The 23,278-nt window shown below is 49.8% G+C and overlaps 10 protein-coding genes across 10 annotated transcripts; 6 read left to right on the top strand and 4 right to left on the bottom strand.

The window, feature by feature from the left end:
- Positions 1-399: 399 nt before the first annotated feature.
- Positions 400-2,598, top strand: NCS57_00352600 (HET domain-containing protein; the record flags this gene model as incomplete). Its single annotated transcript, XM_053053518.1, has 3 exons — positions 400-801; positions 862-2,520; positions 2,569-2,598. 3 exons carry the CDS (start codon positions 400-402, stop codon positions 2,596-2,598), a joined length of 2,091 nt encoding a protein of 696 aa, XP_052915678.1.
- Positions 2,599-2,989: 391 nt separating this feature from the next.
- On the bottom strand, positions 2,990-3,378 carry NCS57_00352700 (uncharacterized protein; the record flags this gene model as incomplete). The annotated part of the gene is made up of 2 exons (XM_053053519.1): positions 2,990-3,214; positions 3,268-3,378. The coding sequence occupies 2 exons, from the start codon at positions 3,376-3,378 to the stop codon at positions 2,990-2,992; spliced, it is 336 nt and encodes a 111-aa protein (XP_052915679.1).
- Positions 3,379-7,727: 4,349 nt separating this feature from the next.
- NCS57_00352800 (uncharacterized protein) lies at positions 7,728-9,045 on the top strand (the record flags this gene model as incomplete). The annotated part of the gene is made up of 5 exons (XM_053053520.1): positions 7,728-7,901; positions 7,965-8,069; positions 8,126-8,505; positions 8,565-8,632; positions 8,684-9,045. 5 exons carry the CDS (start codon positions 7,728-7,730, stop codon positions 9,043-9,045), a joined length of 1,089 nt encoding a protein of 362 aa, XP_052915680.1.
- Positions 9,046-9,960: 915 nt separating this feature from the next.
- On the top strand, positions 9,961-11,396 carry NCS57_00352900 (Peptidase M20 domain-containing protein 2; the record flags this gene model as incomplete). Its single annotated transcript, XM_053053521.1, has 3 exons — positions 9,961-10,306; positions 10,360-10,503; positions 10,564-11,396. The coding sequence occupies 3 exons, from the start codon at positions 9,961-9,963 to the stop codon at positions 11,394-11,396; spliced, it is 1,323 nt and encodes a 440-aa protein (XP_052915681.1).
- A 118-nt stretch (positions 11,397-11,514) lies between these two features.
- On the bottom strand, positions 11,515-12,951 carry NCS57_00353000 (uncharacterized protein; the record flags this gene model as incomplete). Its single annotated transcript, XM_053053522.1, has 9 exons — positions 11,515-11,748; positions 11,812-12,154; positions 12,201-12,290; positions 12,336-12,348; positions 12,401-12,428; positions 12,476-12,542; positions 12,587-12,628; positions 12,679-12,812; positions 12,862-12,951. The coding sequence occupies 9 exons, from the start codon at positions 12,949-12,951 to the stop codon at positions 11,515-11,517; spliced, it is 1,041 nt and encodes a 346-aa protein (XP_052915682.1).
- A 617-nt stretch (positions 12,952-13,568) lies between these two features.
- Positions 13,569-14,243, top strand: NCS57_00353100 (uncharacterized protein; the record flags this gene model as incomplete). Its single annotated transcript, XM_053053523.1, has 1 exon — positions 13,569-14,243. One exon carries the CDS (start codon positions 13,569-13,571, stop codon positions 14,241-14,243), a length of 675 nt encoding a protein of 224 aa, XP_052915683.1.
- A 627-nt stretch (positions 14,244-14,870) lies between these two features.
- NCS57_00353200 (uncharacterized protein) lies at positions 14,871-16,326 on the top strand (the record flags this gene model as incomplete). Its single annotated transcript, XM_053053524.1, has 2 exons — positions 14,871-15,032; positions 15,082-16,326. The coding sequence occupies 2 exons, from the start codon at positions 14,871-14,873 to the stop codon at positions 16,324-16,326; spliced, it is 1,407 nt and encodes a 468-aa protein (XP_052915684.1).
- A 372-nt stretch (positions 16,327-16,698) lies between these two features.
- On the bottom strand, positions 16,699-17,754 carry NCS57_00353300 (NmrA domain-containing protein; the record flags this gene model as incomplete). The annotated part of the gene is made up of 1 exon (XM_053053525.1): positions 16,699-17,754. One exon carries the CDS (start codon positions 17,752-17,754, stop codon positions 16,699-16,701), a length of 1,056 nt encoding a protein of 351 aa, XP_052915685.1.
- A 1,129-nt stretch (positions 17,755-18,883) lies between these two features.
- NCS57_00353400 (Amidase) lies at positions 18,884-20,807 on the top strand (the record flags this gene model as incomplete). The annotated part of the gene is made up of 6 exons (XM_053053526.1): positions 18,884-19,174; positions 19,232-19,354; positions 19,436-19,588; positions 19,641-20,489; positions 20,550-20,616; positions 20,671-20,807. The coding sequence occupies 6 exons, from the start codon at positions 18,884-18,886 to the stop codon at positions 20,805-20,807; spliced, it is 1,620 nt and encodes a 539-aa protein (XP_052915686.1).
- Positions 20,808-20,901: 94 nt separating this feature from the next.
- On the bottom strand, positions 20,902-22,020 carry NCS57_00353500 (UDP-glucuronate decarboxylase; the record flags this gene model as incomplete). Its single annotated transcript, XM_053053527.1, has 4 exons — positions 20,902-21,518; positions 21,572-21,762; positions 21,811-21,950; positions 22,000-22,020. The coding sequence occupies 4 exons, from the start codon at positions 22,018-22,020 to the stop codon at positions 20,902-20,904; spliced, it is 969 nt and encodes a 322-aa protein (XP_052915687.1).
- Between the last annotated feature and the right edge of the window lie 1,258 nt (positions 22,021-23,278).

The raw sequence follows: 23,278 nt of genomic DNA on the forward strand, positions 1-23,278 counted from the left end.
TGTCAAGTCTGAGTATCACATGATTGCTACAGTCGTCATTGTCTTCGTGCACAAGTGGAATTTGGCAATGGGCCCGTCGCAGCAGCGTCCCTTTTAGCCGGGTAGCGGGCCGATAAACATGATGGACTGTTTATTTTCGACCATGTCTGAACTTTTATCCAGTCTATTAGTAGACCCTTTCATTGGATGCTTCTTCCAGAGAGGGCCATCTTGGCGCTTCGTTGCAGATTCTTGGCAAGCATTAGCCTGTGGGATTCTCACAGGAGCCGCGCGGCTAATTGACATGTCATCCACGTGAGTATTGACCCATGTCGACTGATTAAAAGAAAAGAACCCAGGTCCCCTGACAAGAGGTTTCTCCATCTCAATAATTTTCACCTCTTTTGAACTCTAAGAAAAATGGATGCGATGTTCGACTCCATTATGGGCAAACCCAATCCATCGGATGGGGGGCCACCTCCCTTTTGCAACGTCTGTCACGACTTCAAACCAATTCAGTTCAGCAAAAACGCCTCTTGGCTCGATCGAATGTTCAAGAAGCGCGATATCAAAGAGGAGCAGTTGAGGGAGAATTGCCATCGTTGTCGACTGCTGAAAGCAACCTTTGAGAAATTGGAGACAGAATTGTTTGCTGATTTTGAAGATTCATTTGAGGTTCAGAATAAGGACATTTGGCTCACTCCTCAATCAGATGATGTCGTCTTGGTGCGATATATGTGGTGGCGTAAGAAGACAAATCCTGATACCGATGTGAGCAATAGCCACTTTTACAGAGAGGTCAACATTCGACTGGCGAGTAAGGTTTGTTTCTCCGTTATCTAGGCCCCGTTCCGTGTGGATTATCTGCTGACACTAACCCAGGTTGAAGTACCTGAAGAAGTTCCTATGGAGTCGCTTACTAGCCTGCGTCGAAGCCCCAAGTCAGAAGAGAGTGTCCAGTTCCTGAAAGACATGCTTCAGACTTGCGAATCCGGAGAAGGACTCCATAGCCGTTGCCTTCACGGGCAGGCTCCGCTCTTGCCCACGCGAGTTTTGAAGATTGGGCCTGAGGATGGACAATGCCAGCTTTACGACTCTCAGCCAGGTGAAACTGGAAAGTACACTGCTTTGAGCCATTGCTGGGGTCCTCGTGCTTACCAGCCTATTCGGACAACTAGACGATCTTTATCCATGGGAAGCTCGTCTGTTCCCTTAAACAATCATTCGGCCGTCTTTAGTGACGCTATCTGGCTCTGCAGACAGCTTGGAATCGACTACATTTGGATTGACTCGCTCTGCATCGTCCAAGATGATGAACAGGACTGGGAGGTTGAGTCCGCCAAGATGGCTCAATACTACTCCCTGGCCCACCTCACCATTGCCGTGGAGACATCTCCAAACGGCACTGTTCCATTCCTTAGGGAAAGAGAAGAGCGATGGCAGGCCATGGCCTTTAAATCAACCAACCAGGGCGACTCTCCCTTCACATATGTGGTCCAAGAGCACTACAGGAGTGACTTCTACGAGGACAAACCCAACAACTACTATGCAGATGGATGTAATCTTCTTCCCTCCCGAGCCTGGACACTGCAAGAATTCATGTTGTCAAATCGAATTATCCACTTTACCCCTTCAGACATGGTATGGGAGTGCCATAACGGCACAGCTTCTCAAGATGTATACCGAGACGCTTCCGAGGCTAGTCACTTCAACTTTCGACCGGTCCTTTACGCACTGGATTATCTGGAGGCAACGGATGAAGAGCGAGTGGAAGGGGCTTATAGGGTATGGTCAAGCATCCTCGACCAATTCTCCCGGCGTTCCATCACCTTTGAATCAGACCGGCTTCCCGCCTTTAGTGGCGTAGCGGCACGATTCTCGAGGTATTTCCCAGGTCGCTACCTGGCTGGAATATGGGAAGCACACTTGTTCCTAGGACTATGTTGGGATAGGGCGACACGCTTTACCAGAAACCCTCAGCACTTGGCGTTGAGGGAGACATTCGCTCCTTCGTGGTCGTGGGCGTCTTTGCCCTCAAAGATCCCGGTGGTCTACCCATACGCACTATCCAAGTACAGTGAGTTAGAACCTCCTTATCGGCCTACAGTACTGGAAGCCTTCTGCGATGTTTCGGACAAGGCACCGTTTGGACGAGTTCGTAACGGGTACATCTTGATGGAGGCACCCCTTTTCGAGGCCACGATAACCTGTACTTCCTCTCAAGCGGGTATCTTCTACCACATGTCATTTGGGGAAGAAGTTCAACATCACGAGTCACTGGAGCCGACCATCACAATGGACTGTTTTTTAGCCACGGACGGCGTGACCGCAGCAAGAGCAACTAGTGAAGATCAAATGGCATACCGACAAGAGCCATCAACATTTCAGGCAACAGCATGGGTTCTCTGGCTGGCAGGAAGTACGAAGATTCAGATGTATGGTATTGTATTGAGTCGGGAGGGAGAGTCTGAAGAGTATTCCAGACTTGGGTCTGTATGTTCCGGCAATTTGAGGACCAAGAATCCTCTTCCTATGAACCCTGTAAGAAGGCGGATAAGGCTGGTATAACAACTTTACAGACTAGAATAGCTATTGAACGAAGATGTATCTATTGACTAAGTAGAGTGGAACGATTGACAGTAGATTTGGCTGGTCACGAAACACTTTCATAAAGTCAGTGACCTTTAATATTCGCCTTTGTAATTTATTCAAGATTTACAGCAGGCTTACCGGTATTCCGTGTCTTGAACGGCGGAGACACTTGGGTCGCCTCTCCTCTCTTGTGTTCTGTCTATTAACAAGTAGAGCTGTCAGGGATATCCTGGAACTCATTGACGAAAGTCAAACTAGTCTTACAATCATAGTCTCAGGTATAATAAATATGAGAGACTCGGCCAACCCTTGGGCATTTCTAGAAAAAGTTGCAAAGTTTAAAAGACTACCATTTACAGCATCGCGCTAGGGTCCGTTGCTGGTCCCAACCTCTTTACCCTTCGCCACATGTCTTCACCTAAGACGACTGCCTTGCTAGTGCCTCATGCCCATACCGGACGAATTGCCTAAAATTTGACACTGCTTCTGGGTAGTCACTGAACGCTCTCGACACCTGCATCTGTATCTCCTCGGCCTCAGGATTCCAGGGAAAGGGAATGCCTCCCCTCTCGCTATATAAACACGCGCCAGCCTTAGCAGCGAACTGCAAGTATTGATCGTATTGGTCTTTGGGGAGTTGACTCTGCATTTTACAAACATTAGCGGATGAGGATCTTGGCATTTGCGAAATCCTACCTGTGCCCTCTGCCCCAGTCTCAACGTGGACATCATGGCCTCGAACTGCGGGACATTTTTGAAACAGTCCATGAGCTCCATTTCCCGCTGGGCGTTGCTTGACGGCGCCATTGATGACTGTTTTGGTGGGATGATAGAGAGCAAAAAATGTTTGACAATGGGAGATGAGATTTATGGGGGTGATGGGTGATGTGACTTTTGGAAGGAGTCTCTTGGGTGGTTCTGATATTTTATAGCATGAAGTAAGAACATTCACATGCCAACCTCTCTACTGGCATCGCCATGTACGAGAGGAGAGGGCGTCATGCGGATGCGCTTAGGTGATGGGTTCCATGCGAGTCAATGACCCCAGCATGCATGAACTGTAAGAACCTCTGGAGATGGAAACGCATCAGATCGTCTTCTCGGAGGAGTTCCGTGAGTTCGATTGGCGTCTTGGATGCTGTAGCCGCGCGGCTGCGGCGAACAGGAACCACCAGGTCATGTTTCAGGTCAGAACAATTGCGAGCTTCGCCCGATTCCTCTTGGTAACCAATTATGACTCTGGACTGAGCCAACAACGTGATAGCAGCGGCGCCTTGTCACTTGATTGGCTGATGAGTAGAGAGTTTGAGCAGCATAGCGGGTCTCGCTAGCGTTGCCCATATCCGGCCACCCGCTAGATCTTCAAATATACCTGGTAGGAACCGGGCTTGCGATTCCGGCCTGTGTGTCATTTCTTCATGCCTGGAGTGGAGAATAAATGAGGGTGGGTTGCATGGGCGCTTAACGTTCTCATCCCATGAAAAGCGCCGGACTCGGTACTTGGTTCGGCAAACGCGTCACGGATCGAGAGAGGGTTCTCAATCAAGACCATGTATTCTAAAAATAGTATAGTGTTCATGAGTTCCTATGGACGCTGATCTCCTCGGGCGAGGCGAGAAGGAACGGGATGAAGAACCAATAGGCTCCCCTGACGCGATTCTTGGTCGAGACTTTTCGAGGGATTTGATTTAGCTGCCCGATATTGCATTGCTTGTGGGGTATGCAGTATTTGATTGTATGTCTTGAGATTCTCTTCCGTCACACCGGGATAAGGGGCGCCACGTTAAGGTAAGTATCGGGAAGGTAGTACTTCCCGTCCGTATGCTTGGTGACAAGTTCGTGGCTGCTTTTAAGTTGGCTGCTGCGGATGGTCAGGTTGAATGTATCAAACAAGTTTGTTGGTATATTGTAGAAATCCTGAATTCTCTCTCCATCGAGGTAAATGTTGATGGCCTTTCCCCGCTCTCGCCTATCCAGAACTTTGATGGTGCAATTTGTTTTCCCTTGAGACAAATGATAAGACAGACTCTGAATCAGCATTTAGAACCCTCAAAAGCACGTCAGATTCAACTTGAGTTGTAGATAGGGTGCCTTCCGAGGTGACACAAGCTCTCGGAAGGTGGCCGTTAATGTGAGGATAATCTCACCCAATATTTACACGTACATGAATGCAGAACCCGAGGAGGGTCGTATAATCTTCACAATATCCTTCGGAACCTCGGAGTCGCAAGTGTTATCAGGGTTGTCGTGACACCCTACCATCGGAGGCATCAACTGCCATGACGTTGAGATTTAGCAAGGCGGGTTTCTCCGCCAAGCAATCCATTACCCAGGAATGACTATTTCAACTCAAGAACAACTATTCTATAACCTAATCTCTATGCTCCCTTTAAATTCTTACTGTCGACTAAACTGATATCAGGATTATTCAGTCCCCGTCACGTCGTCCCTACACACGTCGAATCAGTGATCATCAACAACCTGTAAGTTAAATGTATCATATTGAAGGATGACCACGCTAAATCCCCGAACTGGCACTATGGGAATAATCACAGTCGTCAACAACTCTTCAACGGGGATTTTCGTCAGCGTCACTGCGACTGGGTCTGACTTTGGCCAAGGCGGATCCGAGGACTGGATTAAACTGGAAGCGAGCGGAGGAACTAATACCTGGGGCGACAGGAATGAAAAGCAGCTGGTCAGATTTACCCGCAGCGAGACACCTGGAGCACTCGTTGAGACTGTCCTCGGCGTACCGGATAACACTGTTCATGTCTCTTAAACTTACTCAGCTTAAGCAGATGAGCATGTAGATAGGCTTTAGAGTAAAGTCGAGCTGTCGGCCTTTACCGTGTTCCTAGCCTCGCGTTCATCGGCCACCTCATCTCTTTCAACACGTGTAGCATCATCCTTGGAAGAAGTGGTAGGACCAACTACCTGATCTTCCATCGCTTGAATATTGTGAGTCTCTGAGACACGTGGCTCTGGCAAAACTGGCAAAACCGAAGGTTCGCCTACCTGGGACTGGCTACGGCTAGTTTCTCGTCAGAGGGTCGAATCGAATACACTCGTGCCATGCCTCGAACAGCAGTGGCTGGGGCTTTGATCGTATCATAAGCTGCCATTTTGAAGGGGTCGCCGTCAGGAAAGCCCAGGTCAATCTCGCTGATATGCTTCGAGGCCTTGAAAGCATGGAGCATCCAGCCGAGCTTGGCGTCATGGACCGGCCTCAATGTCGGCGCTGTAACGGTGACAGAAAAGTGCGTAACGCATCAGAGTGGCGATAATGCAGATGGCAATCAAGATGATGACGACCAGGAATGCTGTCCATAGCGGCGTGGCGGTGAGGCCAACGCTGAGCTTTCGCTGTATGGGGAGCGCATTCTATACAGACCACGAAACCACGTTGGCCTGGTAAAAAAGACAAAATCTGCTCCGGCGGGAGTGGTAATACTAGCTTACAAGAGTTGCTCTGGCTCATGATGCTGGCAGGATTGTAGTCTGCGTAGGCCCGCACAATCGAGTCTGTTTCGTTGGTAGGTGTTGGCATCAAGGACAGGCATGCGATGCTGTAGACGACACTCAATGCTCGTGTAACGAAACAGTTACACGCGTTCGGGGATTGATGGGCTGGACTAGGCCAAGACAAAAATTAGATATCCTTCATCCACACGATGTGGCTCTCTGTGGTGATTGTCCAGTCGCAGAATCGCTGGCTGCCTGTACTCTGTGCGATTCGACATGCTGGAGTCGGATGTGGCTCAGTGCAGGAAAGTGACGCGTTGGGTCAGAAACCGAGTATTTAGGGTCAACGGTGATGTTGAGTGTCGTTTAGTTCGTCATCTCGTAGTCAATAGACCAAGTAGAGTTCTATTCGCTCTGCTTATAGACCCAAGCGATGTTGTTGGACAGAAGGTAGTCCAAAAGCCAACTTGTGGGGAAACTTGGCCGCGTCGAGCCCAGCCATTGTGGTGTTCTACAAGGCTTTGCCTAACACTATAATCCCGATAGGTTCGACATCAGGGGCCCGGGCAATGAATACTTGCACGGGATGGAGGCTGATAACATCAACTGAGCGAAGAGCAAAGCGAGCTATGGGACTGGCGAGAATTGTGATGGCCGTCGCGATAACTACTACTGTCCCCTGGAACAAGAGGGGTAGGAATTGTGTTTGGAAGAGGCAATTCTTGAGACGCCATAGAAGAGCCCAGAGCTCGCCAATATTGGGCACACACGATGCAAGTAGTCAGCCACGAAACGTGAGGGCTCAATCGCCAGGTCGCCAGACCATTCTGGCTTAGCGAGCCACACTTGTCGCTTTGACCTCTGCGATCAACATCGTGGGCGACAGGGTTCGCATCTCGTCTCGTCCCGAAAATTGTTAGCGTCCGAGCCCCGATCATCACTGTACCACCGGATCGTGGCGGCTTGGTTCCGAGTGGCAGATTAAGTCTCTGCTTCCTACGCACGAGATAGGGATTTCATGGCGACTGCCACATGGCATAAGAAAACACGCGAGACAATGGCAAAGCCCAACGTTAAAAACAATGACTCGTGGTGGAAAAAGACTCTTGACAGCTAAGGCTGAAACATTCGTCAACCCAGCCTTAAACGTGCCGCCGAAAGGTTTCGGGCATGTATCATATTCGCCAAGGGGCCGGCCGACGGCTTAACTAAACTCGTCCAGATCCTTCATACTAATCTAATGAGCAGCCTTATATGGCCTAGGGCTACCGACCCCTTGCTACCGTAAGCTTGTGTTCCTATTTCTCCATGTTCTGGCCGTGAAGAGAGGTATGTGCTAATCCTTCCCCAGAGTTGGTGCACGAGTTAGTCGCGACGAATTCTGGGCGAACTGTTGGCCAAAGTTAGATGTGATTATCTGCAATACACAGGGCTGAAGCCCGCTATTTGGAGGCTAAAGAAACTAACGATAGCCTCTGACTGGGGAAGAAAGTTCTATCGCGGGGGAGATATTCCGTGCTTTACGCTAGGGAGATCCCAATTTGTTGACCCATGAATGAAGAAGAAAACCGAGGAAGGATAGAGTTTGGCCGATGGAGGGGAGCGGAATAAAAGGGAGCCCATGGTTCAATCTGCAACGCAACATACAGGTACCATTGAGACTTGTACGGGTCGATCGAGCCATATCCACCATGGCAGCCAGCCCAGATGTCACGTCCATTACCCCACAGGGCCTTGGGCTTGTCCTCCTCATCGTTACTCTCTTCCTGACGCCTCCGTCCACTATAGTTGTCGCCCTGAGATGTGGAATTCGACTCAAGCATGGCGTCTTCAGTACGGATGATGTCCTCATGCTGGTCGGGTGGGTAAGTCTCATGCTGCCCTTTTTTCCCCTTTCTCCAGAACAAAAGCTTATGGAGGGCGCATAGATGCTATTCATGGTCGTTGTCGGTGTTATATCTAAAGGATGCTATTACGGGCTCGGTGCGAAAGATGAACGACTGAATGAATGCCTCGTGGAAAAGAGTAAATTGGTAAGCCTCAACTGCCCTCCCAGACAGCGGTTCTCAGCTCACACGCAGAACGAAAGCACATTTGGCTTTTCCAAAAATTCTACTGCTCTTCTTTGGTGTTTATCAAAGCATCCATCTGCGTTACGCTCCTTCGAATCGCAGTTATCAAAACCCACCGTATTATTACATGGGTTACGCTTACAGCCTCATGCATTCCTACCCTCATTGTCATTATTGGGCTTTTTGCCATGTGCCGTCCTGTCCAGGCAAACTGGGATAAGTCCGCAGGAACATGTTCTCCTCCGATTGTTATCACAAGTCCCAGCTATCTCGTGTCTGCTGCGGCTGTGGCTACAGACTGGATATGCGCAATTTTACCTGGCTTTATGCTCTATAAAGCTCAGATGAAAATGGCGACCAAGGTTTCTTTCAGTATCATCCTCGGATTAGGTGTCCTGTAAGGCCTTTCTTCCTGGATGGCTCATTGAAGATTTACTAACTTGATGTTAAAAATAGGGCATCCATTGCTACCATCGTGAGGCTTCCTTATATAAAGTTCTATGCTGACCCTATAGACTATCCATGTAAGTCCTCTGTCTTGCGCCCAAACACCTCGGCTGACCTGGAATACGCAGACAATGTTGTGAATATTGCGCTATGGTCTGTCTTTGAGTCGGGAACGGGCATCATCGCAGGCTCGCTGCCCTCTTTACGGCGACTTTTGAGGAACTGGGTCAACTTCGACTCATCACATGGACACTCATCGTCCAATGTCACACCTTTTACAGGGGCAGGAAAGTCAACTGTGACGAGCAAGGTTGGCGTATCCACAGGACGGCGGCACAAGAGCATTATCCCCAATGTGAAATCAGATAGAGACTGGGAACAGTTGGATGATGCCTCGTCAAGTCGGAAGATCTATGTTACAGTCGACATGGAGATGCAGTCTCTGGAACGGCCGACAAACGTCTTCCAGGTCAAGGACGCCCCTTTCTGAAGTATAGAGACCTATACAGAAGGCTTATATACTAGGTAGTGGTCCTCTAAGGGAGACTATATATCCGCGACTAAGTATTCTACTATGACTTTAATTTTAAATAGGATATTGTTAATAAGAGAAATGTCTATTGCTAATATAGATAATCAGAAAGCGCAGTAGATAAGTAATTGCGATAAGTATTACCCGACTTTGCTCAACCCCACGAAACAATGACTCCGCGGGACCCCAAGCCCAAGCAAGGGTAATTAGAGAGCAGTCCATTATCCCTCGTTAGATTCTTCCGTTTGCGACATTTTTGGCCTATCTGAGACCCAGGGCTTATTAGGTAGCGTCGTCGATAAGTCGGAGTAGCATCTAGTGGGCCATCAGTGTAACCTTAGGTAGCCTATCTTTATTATACACCGCTATCTCTCGTCAACGCAGCATGTCGGGGTAGTCGCCGCGTCTCATACGTAACTGTAGATAAAATTAGTGACATTAGTATTGTAGCTGAGTTTACACTAAGTATTATTTTCAAATATAACGTTTGGGCCCATGTTAGATGCCAGCCTTATGCATACTTACCTTATTTTGTATTCTTGCTCTTTAAAAAAATCACAACCCCGCCCGTTTGCAGGTCAGGCTATATTAGCAGGCGTGCTCTCGTGACTGCGGAGCATGATAAACAAGGTCCTTCCTAATGTAGTAAAGATACGAATAGCTCGTACAAGGCGGCAATGACACTCGGCAATAGCACTCGGCAATGGCTTAAGCTTGTTCTCCCTACCTACCTGGGGAGGACTCGGTCGATCTTGGTCCGGGAATCAAGTATAAAGGGAAGTTACTCGCGTGCAGCTGGTTGTTAGGCAGGCCACTAGCATAGTCAGCCAACCTTCCAGTTATCCCCGCCCCTAGGATAGAACCGCTTCTACCATGGCGTTCTACCAGGGAGCACTTCTCGCCCTGTGTGTTTGCCAGTCTGCTATGGCTGCTGCCATCGGGCCCCGTGCTAACGACGGCTCCTCTGCCACCTACTTGAAAGACGTGTCCAAGTACGTCGACTCCATTAATCCGGAGCTTTGGCCCATCAACAAGGAGATCCACGACAACCCTGAACTTCAGTACGAGGAGGTCAAGGCTCACAAGATCCTGACCGATTTCATGGCTGACCAGGACGGCTGGAAAGTTACGCGCTCAGCTTACAACATCAGCACAGCCTTTGTCGCCGTGTATGAAGGTGATGGCGATGGACCGGTTGTTTCCTTCAATGCCGAATATGGTAAGTAGCCTAACTCCGTCGGACACGCTTGAGTAGCTCACAGTTGACTATAGATGCTCTTGTTGACCTTGGACATGCTTGCGGTCACAACCTCATCGCCATGGCCTCCGTATCTGGGGCTCTCGCAACAGCTGAAATCATGCGAAAGGAGAAACTAGGCGGCAAGGTCGTTCTTTTTGGCACGCCCGCCGAGGAAGGTAAGCAAACACTTCAATCCAAGACAATACAACATTGAATAACTAAGACTGCATCAATAGGCGGTGGTGGTAAGATCAAGCTACTGGATGCAGGTGCCTATGATGACTACAAGGTTGATGTCAGCCTCATCTCCCACCCCGGCAACGGAGGTGACACTGCTTGGATGACAACCACCGCCATCACCAGGTTTGAGATCGAGTACACTGGCAAGGAAGCCCATGCCGCCGCTTCCCCTTGGGAAGGCATCAACGCCCAAGATGCCATTGTGCTTGCATACGATGGCCTAGCCATGCTACGCCAGCAGACGCGCAGGGACGAGATCATTCAAGGATACATCAAGTCTGGCGGGAGCCGCTACAACGTCATCTCGGCCAAGTCGAGTGGAATGTGGGCGCTTCGAGCTAACAACGTTGACGCCCTGTCCGACTTGACTGAGCGTGTACACCAGTGTTTCAAGGGCGCCGCCGTCGCCACCGGAACAAAGCTCAACTTCACCAAGCTCCCATATGGTTACACCGAAATGAGAACAAACGATATTCTTGCTCGCTCATACTCGACCTGGTTTGCCAAGCTCGGGGGCAAACCCATGGAGGAGGAAAAGGCAAAGGCTGTCCGAGGCTCAGCCAGTACCGATCAGGGCAACATCAGCCACGAGTTTCCTTCAATCAGCGCCGGCTTTGGGATTCATTACGACAATGGCACTTCGCCAGTGACTGGGCCTCATACTCCCGAGTTTGAGATTGTGGCTGGGACCAGACGTGCCTTCAACGAGTCTCTTGCGGTGGGCAAGAGTTTGGCTGGAGTTGCGTTGGATGTTTTGACGGTTGATGGGTATTTGGATAAAGTGAAGGAGAACTTTAAGAAGACAGGGAAGTCTAGCCCTGATAGCTGAGTTCTTCGGAACCGAAAAGCTTCTCATGTTACGAGTAACGATGTCGAAATTAGGTTCTTAGCTTAGGCTAATGATTTTCAAATACCTATTTATGCTGAAGATACGAGGTGATGTATGACTACTCAGGCTTTCGGCCATACACAACCCGCTGGCGGTAGAAAGGATGAAACTTGCCCGAGCGGATCTCACGACGGAGCTGGGCGCAATATGTCGAGACCTCCTCCTTAGACCAACCAAGAACCATGTTGGCCATAAAAAGCACGTAACCCTCGTAGTCTTGTTCAAGAGCAGCCTGAGCAAACTGACCAATCTCTTTGAGGCGAGGGTCCTCAGCCCAGCCGCCGATGGGTGCCTGCACCAAGTGAGTGTTCGATCCAGATTTGATAGAAGGCTGCTTGCTCGTGGTGAAACTTACCTTGAAGTCCCAGACCTGAACGTCGACAAAGCCGGCCTCCTCCATGCCCTTCTTCTGGAGATCCTTATCCAAGATCTCAAACGTACGGTTTAGCTTCTTGCCACCCTCGATAAAGAATTTCCCCCATTCATTAATAGCGCACGTCTCAGTAACACTTCCATCATCACTTTCCATACGAGGGGAAGCTTCATAACTCTCAACCCAGCCGCCAGGCTTGCAAACTCTAAACGCTTCCTTGAATAGAGCAGACCAGTCACTGATGCTTCCATAGAGATAGCGCATGTGCACGTAGTCGAATGATTCCGGGTCCAATGTCCATTCCTGGGTGCAGTCCTCAATTTCGCTGCTTCTGTCAGTTTAAACTGGAGAGCTTGGAGGCTACTGCTCACAATTTCAGATTTGCAGGAATCCAAGTGGGTTGGATCGGAGAGATGTCGGTTCCAACTACCTTGGCGTTGGGATACTGGTCGGCGAAATCACTGGCCTGGTTAGTTAATTCCTAAGAGAGGCGGGGTATGGATTACATGGCCCATATGCCTGCAATATTGGTTAGTTCCGGCTGTTGCTGACGCTTGGGGTAGAGACTTACCAGTTCCAGTTCCGATATCAACGACTTTCTAATGATGCATTAGCGACGGTGACAACTGAAAGGTCGGGAATCTACTTGAATATCGCCCTTTAGCGGAGCAAGGTGAAGCTTGCCGTTCAGTGACAGTGAAAGAAGGTGATGACTGAACATGTGAGCTTGATTAGCTGCAACCAAACTTTGACTCACTTGATATCCATAGATTCATTGTGATGCTCGTCGTTGGGCGTCCTAGCGGGCATTAACTAGCGGAGTCAAGGTGTGGCTGGGATCTTCTGTACCAATACTGGGCATTCCCCCTCTCGGAATGGTAGGTTCTTCCATGGATAGTTCGGTAGTGAAGAATGCTGGACGAGATTGAGTTGGTTGAACTGGCAGCATCATCTCCTACTGCCGAATACTCTTTTGAGGCGTCCTTTCCTTTCATTAGCAGACGAGATAAGTGTAGATTTGGCGCACCATACTCCTGCCCTCAAACTCGCCCAATGCTGGGCATGGTGGAAGTCTGCAGGAGCCTCAGCAGGGTTGGTGTTGTCAGTAGAGGGGGGTGCCATGGCGAGGTATATGTTGGAGTAGATTCTATTGGAGCAGATGAAGATGAAGAGTCAAAGGAGTGGCGGAATCTCTCGATCTTCAGCTTTTGCCGCAAATGCGGAGTCATGGGATGCCATTTGCACCCCGGCAATCTCCACCTCGATAGCAATGCAACCTCGTTAGAGATCCTTGTTTGAGGGAATAAGCAGATATTTCTCTGCATATACGTTATTCCACTATCAAAGTAACAGAAGGCGTATCTCGGTGGAGCTTTGAGTCACAATGTAAGCACAGGAACGATCAACCTGACTTAATTGCAATTAAGTTAATCACTATATTTGAACCACTTGAGCATGCATTCAAGAGCTGCTGGAGTCTCTAAGAACCGTATTAGAAGTCAGGTGCTGCGCTTATTTGACCGAAAATATGTTGAGCGTTTGTAGTCAAGGTTTTGGAAAGAGATATAAGCTCCCACAACGCAGGATACATGAACCTTGACTTGAAAGGTATGTTGAGGATTTTTCTGTGATTGTATTAATATGGCAGTGTTTCTTTCTCTGTAGTCTCTTCTCACTCACCTTCATCATCAACAACTTCCATCACCAAGCTTCCCCAAGTTTCATCACAGTGACACAAAATGGAACCTCCAGGCAACGTGTGGCCACCTGCCCCCATCATCTACATCAATGCCTTTCCTGGAATAGGCAAGCTTACAATCGCCAAACATATGGTCTCACTCTTTCAAGCCGGGACTGTCAAGCTTGTTCACAACCATCTTCTCATCAACCCGGCAGATGCGATCCTTGACCGTGATCAACCAGGCTATCAGAAACTTCGCCGCAAGATCCGTCGTACCATATTCAAGCCTCTCATCAAAAACGAGGCAACGCACTCTAGTGCTTATATTTTTACCGACTTCCAAACCGACAACGATCTTGGCATTGATACCAGCCTGGAATACATGTACTGCGCCGAGGAACGGCGCTGCCAGTTCATCCCAATCACCCTTGTGTGCGATGAAGAGGTGAACCTGCGGCGACTGGTTTCCGATGACCGCACAAGTCACGGCAAGCTCGTGGATGTAGAGTTTGTGAGAAACTTCCGGAGAAATTCCAAGGTGTTTGGTTTCGAAGGGCATACCGACGGCTTTACTCTGGATGTCACCTACCTTTCGGCAAAGGAAGCGGCCGTTGAGATAGCACGTCACTTGGTAAAGGTCTCAATGGCGATGAGGGTGCGCGTAAAGGACACCAAGACCACTACAGAAGAGGATATGGACCAAGATGAAGATGGCGTACTTCTGGACTTGTGAGAACATGGGAAGAACTTCGAAGGGAGTGACGAACACCCAAGATCTGAAATGTGGCTACCGTAAAAGGTTTTATTATTTGAGGACAGCCTACCTATTACCTACCCAATGGTATTAGTTAAACTGTCTACTATCAGACACCTGTGCCATGGTTTGAGTTAGGATTATCAAAGTTAAAGCGAGGATTATCTGTTTATATAATGAACGTATTCTTTAAAACAGCCTTAAGTAAGTCATGTCTCGCACTGTCTTAGACCCCCATCCCCCGTGTAGGTACGGAGTAGTTAGTATTATACAACAAGAGTATTAACACACGCATCGCCGCTTTTATAGAGGCTATGAGGTAAACATTTAACTATAATAAGCCATTTAGCTACTTATAAGGTCTTATGGAACTATTATAAATTTGGTAATTAGTGAACTAGTAATGCCTAAGAAGGATGGTGTGAGGTTATAGTGGCTCAGAAAGCTGAACGCTGTGCGACAGGGATAGGCATGCTTCAAACGCCACCTTTTTGATGCACGATGTCTCTCCAATAAAAAGAAGGTATGCGGAACAGCGTTAAAAAATGCCTCAGCTGACGTTTGGACACGAGTAGATGTCTTATCAACTTCTCCCCTTGAGCAGAAATGGACGAGGGCCTCGACCACTATCGTATTCTGGAAATAGACGACTCGGCGGATGAGTCGACTATCAGACAGAAAGCCAAAGCAAATTTCAAACGCCTGGCACTGAAGCATCATCCCGACAAGAACCCTGAAGACGAGAATGCCACTTCAAGGTTCCAGAAGGTATGCCATTTTCTTAACCCATGGGTTGCGGGCCTAACAGCTATCTCAGCTTCAACATGCCTTGGAAGTTCTATCTGATGACAGGAGACGCAAACAATACGACGCGGAGAGGGCTGGGAGCAACAGGAAGGCAGCGGCTCGTGAAGCCAGGGAAGCTGCGCAACAGGAACGGAACCGACAACAGCAATATAACAAGCAACGCCAACAACAGGAGTATCAACGCCAGCAAGAGGAAGAACAACAGCGAAAGGAGCAACAGCAGAGAGAGGAAGAAGCACGACGTCAACGAGAAGAAGAACGCCAGAGAGATGAGCAACGCCGCCAAAACCAGGAGCGCCAACAAGACCAACAACAGCGCGCCTGGGAGCGACATGAAGCCCAGGAGGAAGCAGAAAGGCAACCCGATCCTGGCGTTGGGAAACCAGAGCCCCCCAAGTCCACGGCCCCAACGCCGATGAGTCGCTTGTTTGAGTCAATTCGGTCGAACTGGACACCGATCCTCTGGTGGTGGTTGTTCGGCTTCATTCTTGTGTGGATTGCATGGTACCTCCGTGGCAACTCCACGCCTGGCGAAGCCTTCAGGGCACCACCTCTTCAGGCTCCTTTGGACGAGATGCTGAAGGAACTTCGGATTGGCCCAAGCCTTGCCGAAGTACAAGTTGGTTTTACTGAAAACCACAATTTGCCTTACGAACTGCAACTGATGGAGCATGTTGTCGGGAGGTTGATTGATCCTCTGGACCACCCCTCACTCGTAGGAAAGTACTGGGATTACTCAGCCGACGCAGTCGATGGGGTCGTTGAGGTGTATGTGGTCATCAATCGCTTAATGGCCGAGGTTGAGCAAACAATTGAGGCAGCCGTGTTTCAGCTGGAGGGAATGATACCCCCTCAGCCCCCTTTCTACTACCGACTCATAGGGGCTCATACGACAACAAGCAACCGGAGAATGGACAAAGGGGCTCGTCAGGTGTTGCTCCCAATGGCAGACTCGATTTATGAAACCCTGGAAGAGGCCCTCATGATATTGAGGACGACCGAATATAGCCTCGGTATGCTAGTAGGGACGCTTGACAATGTAGTCATTGCGATTGATGGCGAAAGCATCCGAGATAGATATCATGGGCAGGAAGAAAGATATCCTGGGGAGGAACTAGTGGCAGTAAGGACCTGGGAACGCATCTTTAGTAAGCTCTCGCCAGTCCTCTCTGACAGAAGCGCGACCGGGCCGGCTTATTCTACGGTGACGCGAGGCAGGCCAGGGAGAGAATCTCGAGTGCAGAAGCGACCATGATGGCTCTGCAGGACAGACTCTTGGTTTTTCACAGAGCACTACAAGTCGCACCCTTCACTACGCTTGAAAATACAGTGGATCTGTGCACGAGAGCGCTACGTATGGACTGGGAAGAGCTGCGAACGAGTCAGTCTTACGCGAGACGCACGCAAAAGGAAAGGCGAAGAGAAAGAAGGCGAGTTATGTCATTCTTGAACAACCCTTATAGGAGTCACAGGATAGGGCTAAAAGAGGGGAATATATAGTAATAGAGGCCTATAATATATACTTGAGTTAACCGAGTGTCTTCAAACTCGCGAGTAATATGTTGACATGATGAGGTTAAGACCACTCTATAAAGTGTCACGGATAACCCTTGTGTGTCTGCCAGCTCTACACTCCAACCCAGTACTTTTCCATATACTCGCGGACTCCGACAGGCTGCACCTCGGGGCAAAGCTCATTGACCACGGGTTTCAAGACCATCTCGTCGTCGAGATCGCCGGTGTAGGCGAGTTTAAACTCTGTCCACATCTGTGCCATGTAGTCGTCAGGCGCAATTTCTGATAACGTCTTCTCGAGATAAGCCCGCGTGAGTCGGTTCACCAGGAACTTCTTTCCGGTAACGGCTTCTGCATGGGCGAGAAGTTCGCCCATGGTGAGGGTTTCACCAGCCATGCTCATGGATTCCTCCCACTTTGGCAACTCGAGGGATTCCACAAAGAATCTGCCCACGTCCCTCATAGTTGTCATGGTGATCCTAGGCCAGGAGCCGTCATCTTTGACAGGAACCTCTGCGATGCCGTTGCGAAGTCCGAGAAGGAAGGCGCCGGAACCATCTGCCAAGTCGCCTTGTCTCAGCAAACCCTGACACGCCTCGTCCTCACCAGCCATGTATCCATTTCCCGCCGACATCAGCTGCAGAGCTGTGTCATCGGCTACTTTTAAAGGGGTCGGATAAATTCCATGGCCGATATAGTTCATGTATGCGCCCTGGTTGAACTTTCCACACTCAATCTCGTTCTTGTACTTGACGCATTCATCCCAGACACCCTCAAAGAACGACCGTGTGGTTTGGATGCTAGTCTCTCCTCTTGGGCCAAACACCCACTGTGCTGGTGCAAATCGCTTGCAGCCCTCCTTAACAGCGGCATGTAGAAGATTCTTTTGTATCTGGGCCTGAGTCCCGTCGACGGCCGAGGTGACCGAGACGACGGTGTGGGTGCCTTTCAAGGCCTGTGCCAGAGAGTCGGTGGAGAGGTAATCGACTGCGCGGACTTGGGTACGTGTGCTGTCTTTGTCGATAGCGCGGAGCCAGAGCGGGACGTTTTGGGATCGAGAGAGTATGACTACGTTCCACAACGAGTGACGTTGAGAGGATAACAGAGCAGTGACAATGGCTCGACCAAGACTGGCCGAGGTTCCACCAGCGATGGCAAGAGTAGGCATAATGCTCGTGCGCAGGGCGGTTGCAAATGCAAACAGAGGAAGATAATGGTCAATTGGGATTATTGGACTGAAAAGATAAAGTAGGATAGTGATTTTGAGGGGATCCATCTCTTATACATGCTACCTACACGGTAGGACATTGACTCAAGCCCTTCAGACCAGTGGAGATAGTAGGGCCAGCTATGGCTTGAGATTGGTTCCGTCGTAGCTTCGGGTACTAAGAATAGCAGCTATGTAGCTCTCAATGACCTAAAGTAGGCTTGACATCTGACTCGGAGCCTCCGCGGATCGGGGTTCGGTGTCTCCGGACCCCGGCCGTTGGCCCCGGCAGCAACCAGGGTGTCAACAGCCAGAAACGTTGAAAACAAAAACCTGGCCTTCTCTCCACGAACGCTTATGTATTATTGCCCCATGAATCAAGAAAAAACAATACGCGGTCCACTGGCTCAAGGCCGCATGCATTGGAAGGTAACTCGACTTTGTCATGCAACAAATGAGGTAGCAACTAACGCCTGCTGGGGTTATGGATATTGATCCTAACGAAAGTCATGGGGGAGGGCATGTTCTTTGTTGCTCACTGATACAGACAGCCCTCATCCCTCAAGACTTATCATAGCGGATGTGATGTACTCAACACATCCCACAGTGCTCCTGTAATGCCCCTCATCGGCCATCCCACCATCGGACTCTTAATGTCCCCGGCGCCAAAAAGATGGTGTTGACAGGGGCCAACTAGCTCGACGTTTATCTTGTTCGTGGAGTGCATGATACAACCATCACTTCTCCGGAAATTACCTAATTGGGCATGCTGGCTTATCCCCAACCCAACTCAAGTCGTTGTTAGCCACGGATTTGATCCTTTACAAATCAATCAACTCCGATCACTGATGATAATCGCTAGTCTTGGCTTGGTTCTGCCTCGGCTGGGTTGATCCTTCCTCGGCTTCGAGGGGGGACTCATGGGGGACTGAGCATCTGCTTCACCCTGTGAGGCGCTGCTTGACATCTATAAAGGACGGCCGAGGAACGTTTGTCGTGGACTTCTCCATCAAGTAGCGCCCCAAGAATCCATCATCTAGACCCATCTGCCTTCATATCTGTATTTGTTCCAAAAAGAATATTTGTCAATATGCCTTCTGCGGATTGGAAATCACTCATTGAGGCAAAGAGAGCCCATCTTTATGCTCAGATCCGTCCTGAATGGCGCCTCCCAGGGAACATCACCAAGCAAGTCCACCACACATCAGATGCCAGCGCCTTTGATCTCCTCAACAACACAAATCTCCTTTCCCAGAGAGAGCGCAAGATTACGGAAAATTACGATGCGTCCGAGCTAATCGAGATGATGGCCACCGCGGTCATCTCGTCGGTCGAAGTTACAACTGCCTTTTGCAAGCGCGCTGCTGCCGCACAGCAACTGGTCTGCATATCCCTTGTGATGCTTGTGTGCGGTGTAGTAGTGCTGATGCTGCCATAGACAAATTGCTTGACAGAGATTTTCTTTGAAAAGGCTTTGGTGCGGGCAAAAGAGTGTGATGACTTCCTAGCCAGAGAAGGGAAGCCTATGGGACCATTTCATGGGATGCCAATCAGTCTCAAGGTCAGTAGATGGCTGACATTGCTTCATCATCAGAGCAGCAGTTGAAGGTTGATATAGCATACTGATCTTGTCGTATAATAGGACATGTTGATGGTCAAGGACGAAGCGGCCACTCTTGGATTCGTGTCATATCTAACCAAGCCAAAGGCTGACACGAACTCGGTCATAGTGGATATGCTATTGGAGGCTGGCGCAGTGCTGTACTGCAAGACCAACGTCCCCCAAACCCTCTTTGTGCGTTCTGACTGTTCTTCTCTGAAATATGGGCTTGACTGACATATATCAGGTGTGCGAGGGCATGAACAACGTCTTTGGACACACCTTGAACCCTCACAAGCTGAGCCTCACTCCCAGCGGAAGTAGTTCGGGAGAGGGCGCCCTGGTTGGCTTCCGAGGATCTCTGCTCGGCGTGGGTAGTGACATTGGAGGCTCCATTCGAGCCCCGTCTCTGTGCTGCGGTGCTTTCGGGTTCAAGCCGACGGCCAACCGTATTCCCTGGAGTGGCCAGCAGGCTCTTATCCCCAAAGGCTGGCCAGGAGTTGTTCCTAGCCTAGGACCGCACGCTCAGAGTGCCCCAGACCTGACCCTCTTTTGCAAGACGGTCATCCAGAGGGAGCCCTGGACTCGTGATTCGACGGCTCTTTATAGTCCCTGGAGAGATGTTCCAAGAAAGAAGCAGCTCACCATCGGGTACTGGGTGGGTGATTCTGAGCTCCCCGTTTCCCCCCCTGTTTCTCGAGCTCTGGATGCAGCAGCCCAGGCTCTGAAAGCCGCTGGTCACCAGGTCAAGCCCATCTCAGCTCCCGTGCCACTCGCCCAGGCTGGCCTGATCTTTGCAAACTCAACAAAGCTGGACAACAAAAACCAGATAATGCAAATTCTCGCAGACGGCGAGGAGCAGCCAATTCAAGCATTGCTCGACATCAATGCTGCCTCCGGTCTTGAGCCGCGCGAGTTCACACTGGACGACCTTTGGGATTTTAACCGCGAACGTGAGGAATACCGTCACGCCTGGCACAAAGTCTGGATGGAGAACGGGATTGATGTGTTGTTGTGCCCTGGCAGTCGCGGAACGGCTGTGCCTCATGGGAAATACGGCGTGCCTTGGTATACGATGATTTGGAACCTTCTTGATGTGAGTGATCATGGGGAAGCTTCCAAGAGACCGTTACTAACTGTTGATTCAACTATCTAGTGCCCCGCCTCCGTTATCCCTTTCTTGAAGGCGGACAAGGCCGTTGACTCGCAGACAATGGAGGGCTGTAAGTTTTCCTGCTCTTTCCGATCCACACATAACTGACTGGTTCTTTCTGAAGATGATGCTGAAGCTGCCGATGGTGCTCCATGCAGCTTTCAAGTGGTGGGGTGGACTGGTCAAGATGAGGAGGTCTTGATGGCTACCGAAGTGATGGCCGAGGCGGTTGAAAGCACGGCGGCCACAGCGCACCTTTAGGTTGTAAGAAGTGTTACTCGGATGATGGGGTAGTCATTACACTCGCTTGCTTGCTTCATAAGATCCGCTATCTATATCTTCTCACCTCCTCTATCTAGAGTCTGCTCACCAATTCGCCCTCCCTTTCAATAAACCAGTCCACCGTCGTTGAAATGCCCTCCTGTAACGAAACCTTGGGTCTCCAACCAAGAACAGTCTCCGCAAGCGTTGTGTCTGGTTTTCTGTTGATTGGATCATCCTCTCTTGCTGGGAGCAGGTTAATCGGCACAGGGTTCCGTTGTCCCAGTTTTAAGGCAACGACTTGGGCGATGGTCTCTGCAATCTCGCTGATTTCGATCTCGCAGTCGCTTCCAATGTTGACAGGGCTGGAGTAGTCGCTGTTCATGAGTGCCTCCAATCCTTCCACGCAGTCCTTGGCATATTGGAAGCATCGGGTAGAATGTCCGTCTCCGAAGATGGTCATGGGCTCTCCCTTCAATGCTGCCATGATAAAGTTGGGGACTGCACGGCCGTCATCCTCGCTCATATATGGCCCGTACGCGTTGAAAATCCGGGCGATCCGAACCTCGAGTCCATGTTCAAGATGGTACCCGTATGCCAGGGCCTCCATCACTCTCTTGCCCTCGTCGTAGCAGGCGCGGGGGCCAAAACAATTCACGTTCCCTCGGTAGTCTTCTGATTGGCATGAGATCTGAGAATCACCGTAAACCTCTGATGCGTGGTATTAGTAAATGGTAGAAGTTGTGCAGTTGATGATGCGGTACCTGAGGTGCTGGTTAGTAGTATACGAGCGTTGTGCTTGACTGCGTAGTCCAAGACATTCGTCGCTCCATTGAAGCAAGTCTGTAGGATATCGATTGGGCGCGTCTCGAAGTGTACTGGACTTGCGGGGCATGCGAGATGGTAGATCTGTTCGACTCCGGGTATGGAGGGTAAAGGGTCCCTCACATCCGATCTTCAAATGTTAGAGAGCTAGAGGCGGTAAGGGAGTGGATTCTCTCACTGGATGTATCGTAGCTTCTTGTTCCCTCTCAGACCATCAAAGTTGCTGCGCGAGCCCGTCCATAATGAATCAATGACTACTACTTCGTGATTGTGGTCGAGAAGAAGCTGAACAAGGTTACGGCCGAGGAAACCGGCTCCCTTTTACAGCTGTTAGTACACGCTTGAGGGGGACGGTAACTATGCTTACACCAGTAACGAGAATCACCATTTTTGCGGTTTGATGAATCAACACAGAATAATGAGTTGAGTTTCGTTCTTGGTATTGACAGAATTAGCTCCTTGGATCGGGCAGGGCGACTCTATTAAAGAGGCCGCGAGCTCGCTACCAAGATCCCGTCCACAGACATCATACATCATCGGATCCGAGCATCACTACGCCATGTACCTGCCTTGACGACATGTCTGCGGTCATTATTGGGTCAAGGCTGAGACACAGCTTTCAGCTGCCCGCGGATTCGTCCCAAATCAGGGTCAGCCAAGACAAGCCGTGTTCGCTTCGGGTTCCACTGACGTCAGAGCTAGCTGTCGATCCTCCAAATGAGGTAAGGGGCATTCCGGTTGGGACGCGAAGCTTTAGCGATTGGCGGTGGCAGCGCAGGCAGAGAACAGGGCTTTATAGGTACGTTGCTAGTATTGAGCTGAGGAATAAAGGACGTGGAGGCTGGTTGATATGTCAAGTGTATTTGAATCTTCCATCGTGAGCTCATTCCCTAATATTGGGTGTAACGTGCGAGTACTCGGGTCGCTTAACTTTGATGTGTTGCACAACTCTGGCCGCACGAGTCTGTACGTGTAATGATTCATAGACCTCGCCTAACAGGAGCCAATAAAATTAGTGCATTGAGGAAGGTCAAGTGAGGCCATACTATTCGGATTGACCTGCGACCAGTATTTCGAACCGGACGGTAGTATCGGTTAAGTTTCTATCCGCTTGCGCCAGCCATGAACATCACAATGTTATACTGACTACCGCATTCCGCATTGCTTGAACCAAATCTTTACTGCGCATGAATCAATGCGCAGGTCTTCTGTCAACATAAGCCCCTGACACGACTGGTTGATGTCCGGGGAGATGACTGTAAGAATTCCTGAGCACCCCGACTTACCCTATAACCGATTATGAAGTTTCGAGCGCAGTAGGACTTCCTATGTGCTCAGGAGGCCCAGAGAGTTTGGCACCTACTTTCTGATTAAAATTCATGTGTTTAAAACTTTTTCATAGACCTATATAGTTGAAACTCCCGGTCTTCTCGTCTGCTCTGTCGTCTTGCCTGGGTGTTTCGAACTGTATCGCAGTATTACCGCAGGTCCCCCAAGCCGCTCAACATTCATCAAGAATGAGAATTGGGTATGAGCTTTCGAAATAGCAAGTCTCTATAGTGTATTTCTGAGGAGCCTCTTGCTAGATTAGTCGCTTGAAAGAACGAAGTAGGGCTACATTATGCTTGCTTGCCTTGGCAAGCTTC

Source organism: Fusarium keratoplasticum, chromosome 3 (assembly GCF_025433545.1).
Source record: "Fusarium keratoplasticum isolate Fu6.1 chromosome 3, whole genome shotgun sequence".
Taxonomy (NCBI): Eukaryota; Fungi; Ascomycota; class Sordariomycetes; order Hypocreales; family Nectriaceae; genus Fusarium; species Fusarium keratoplasticum.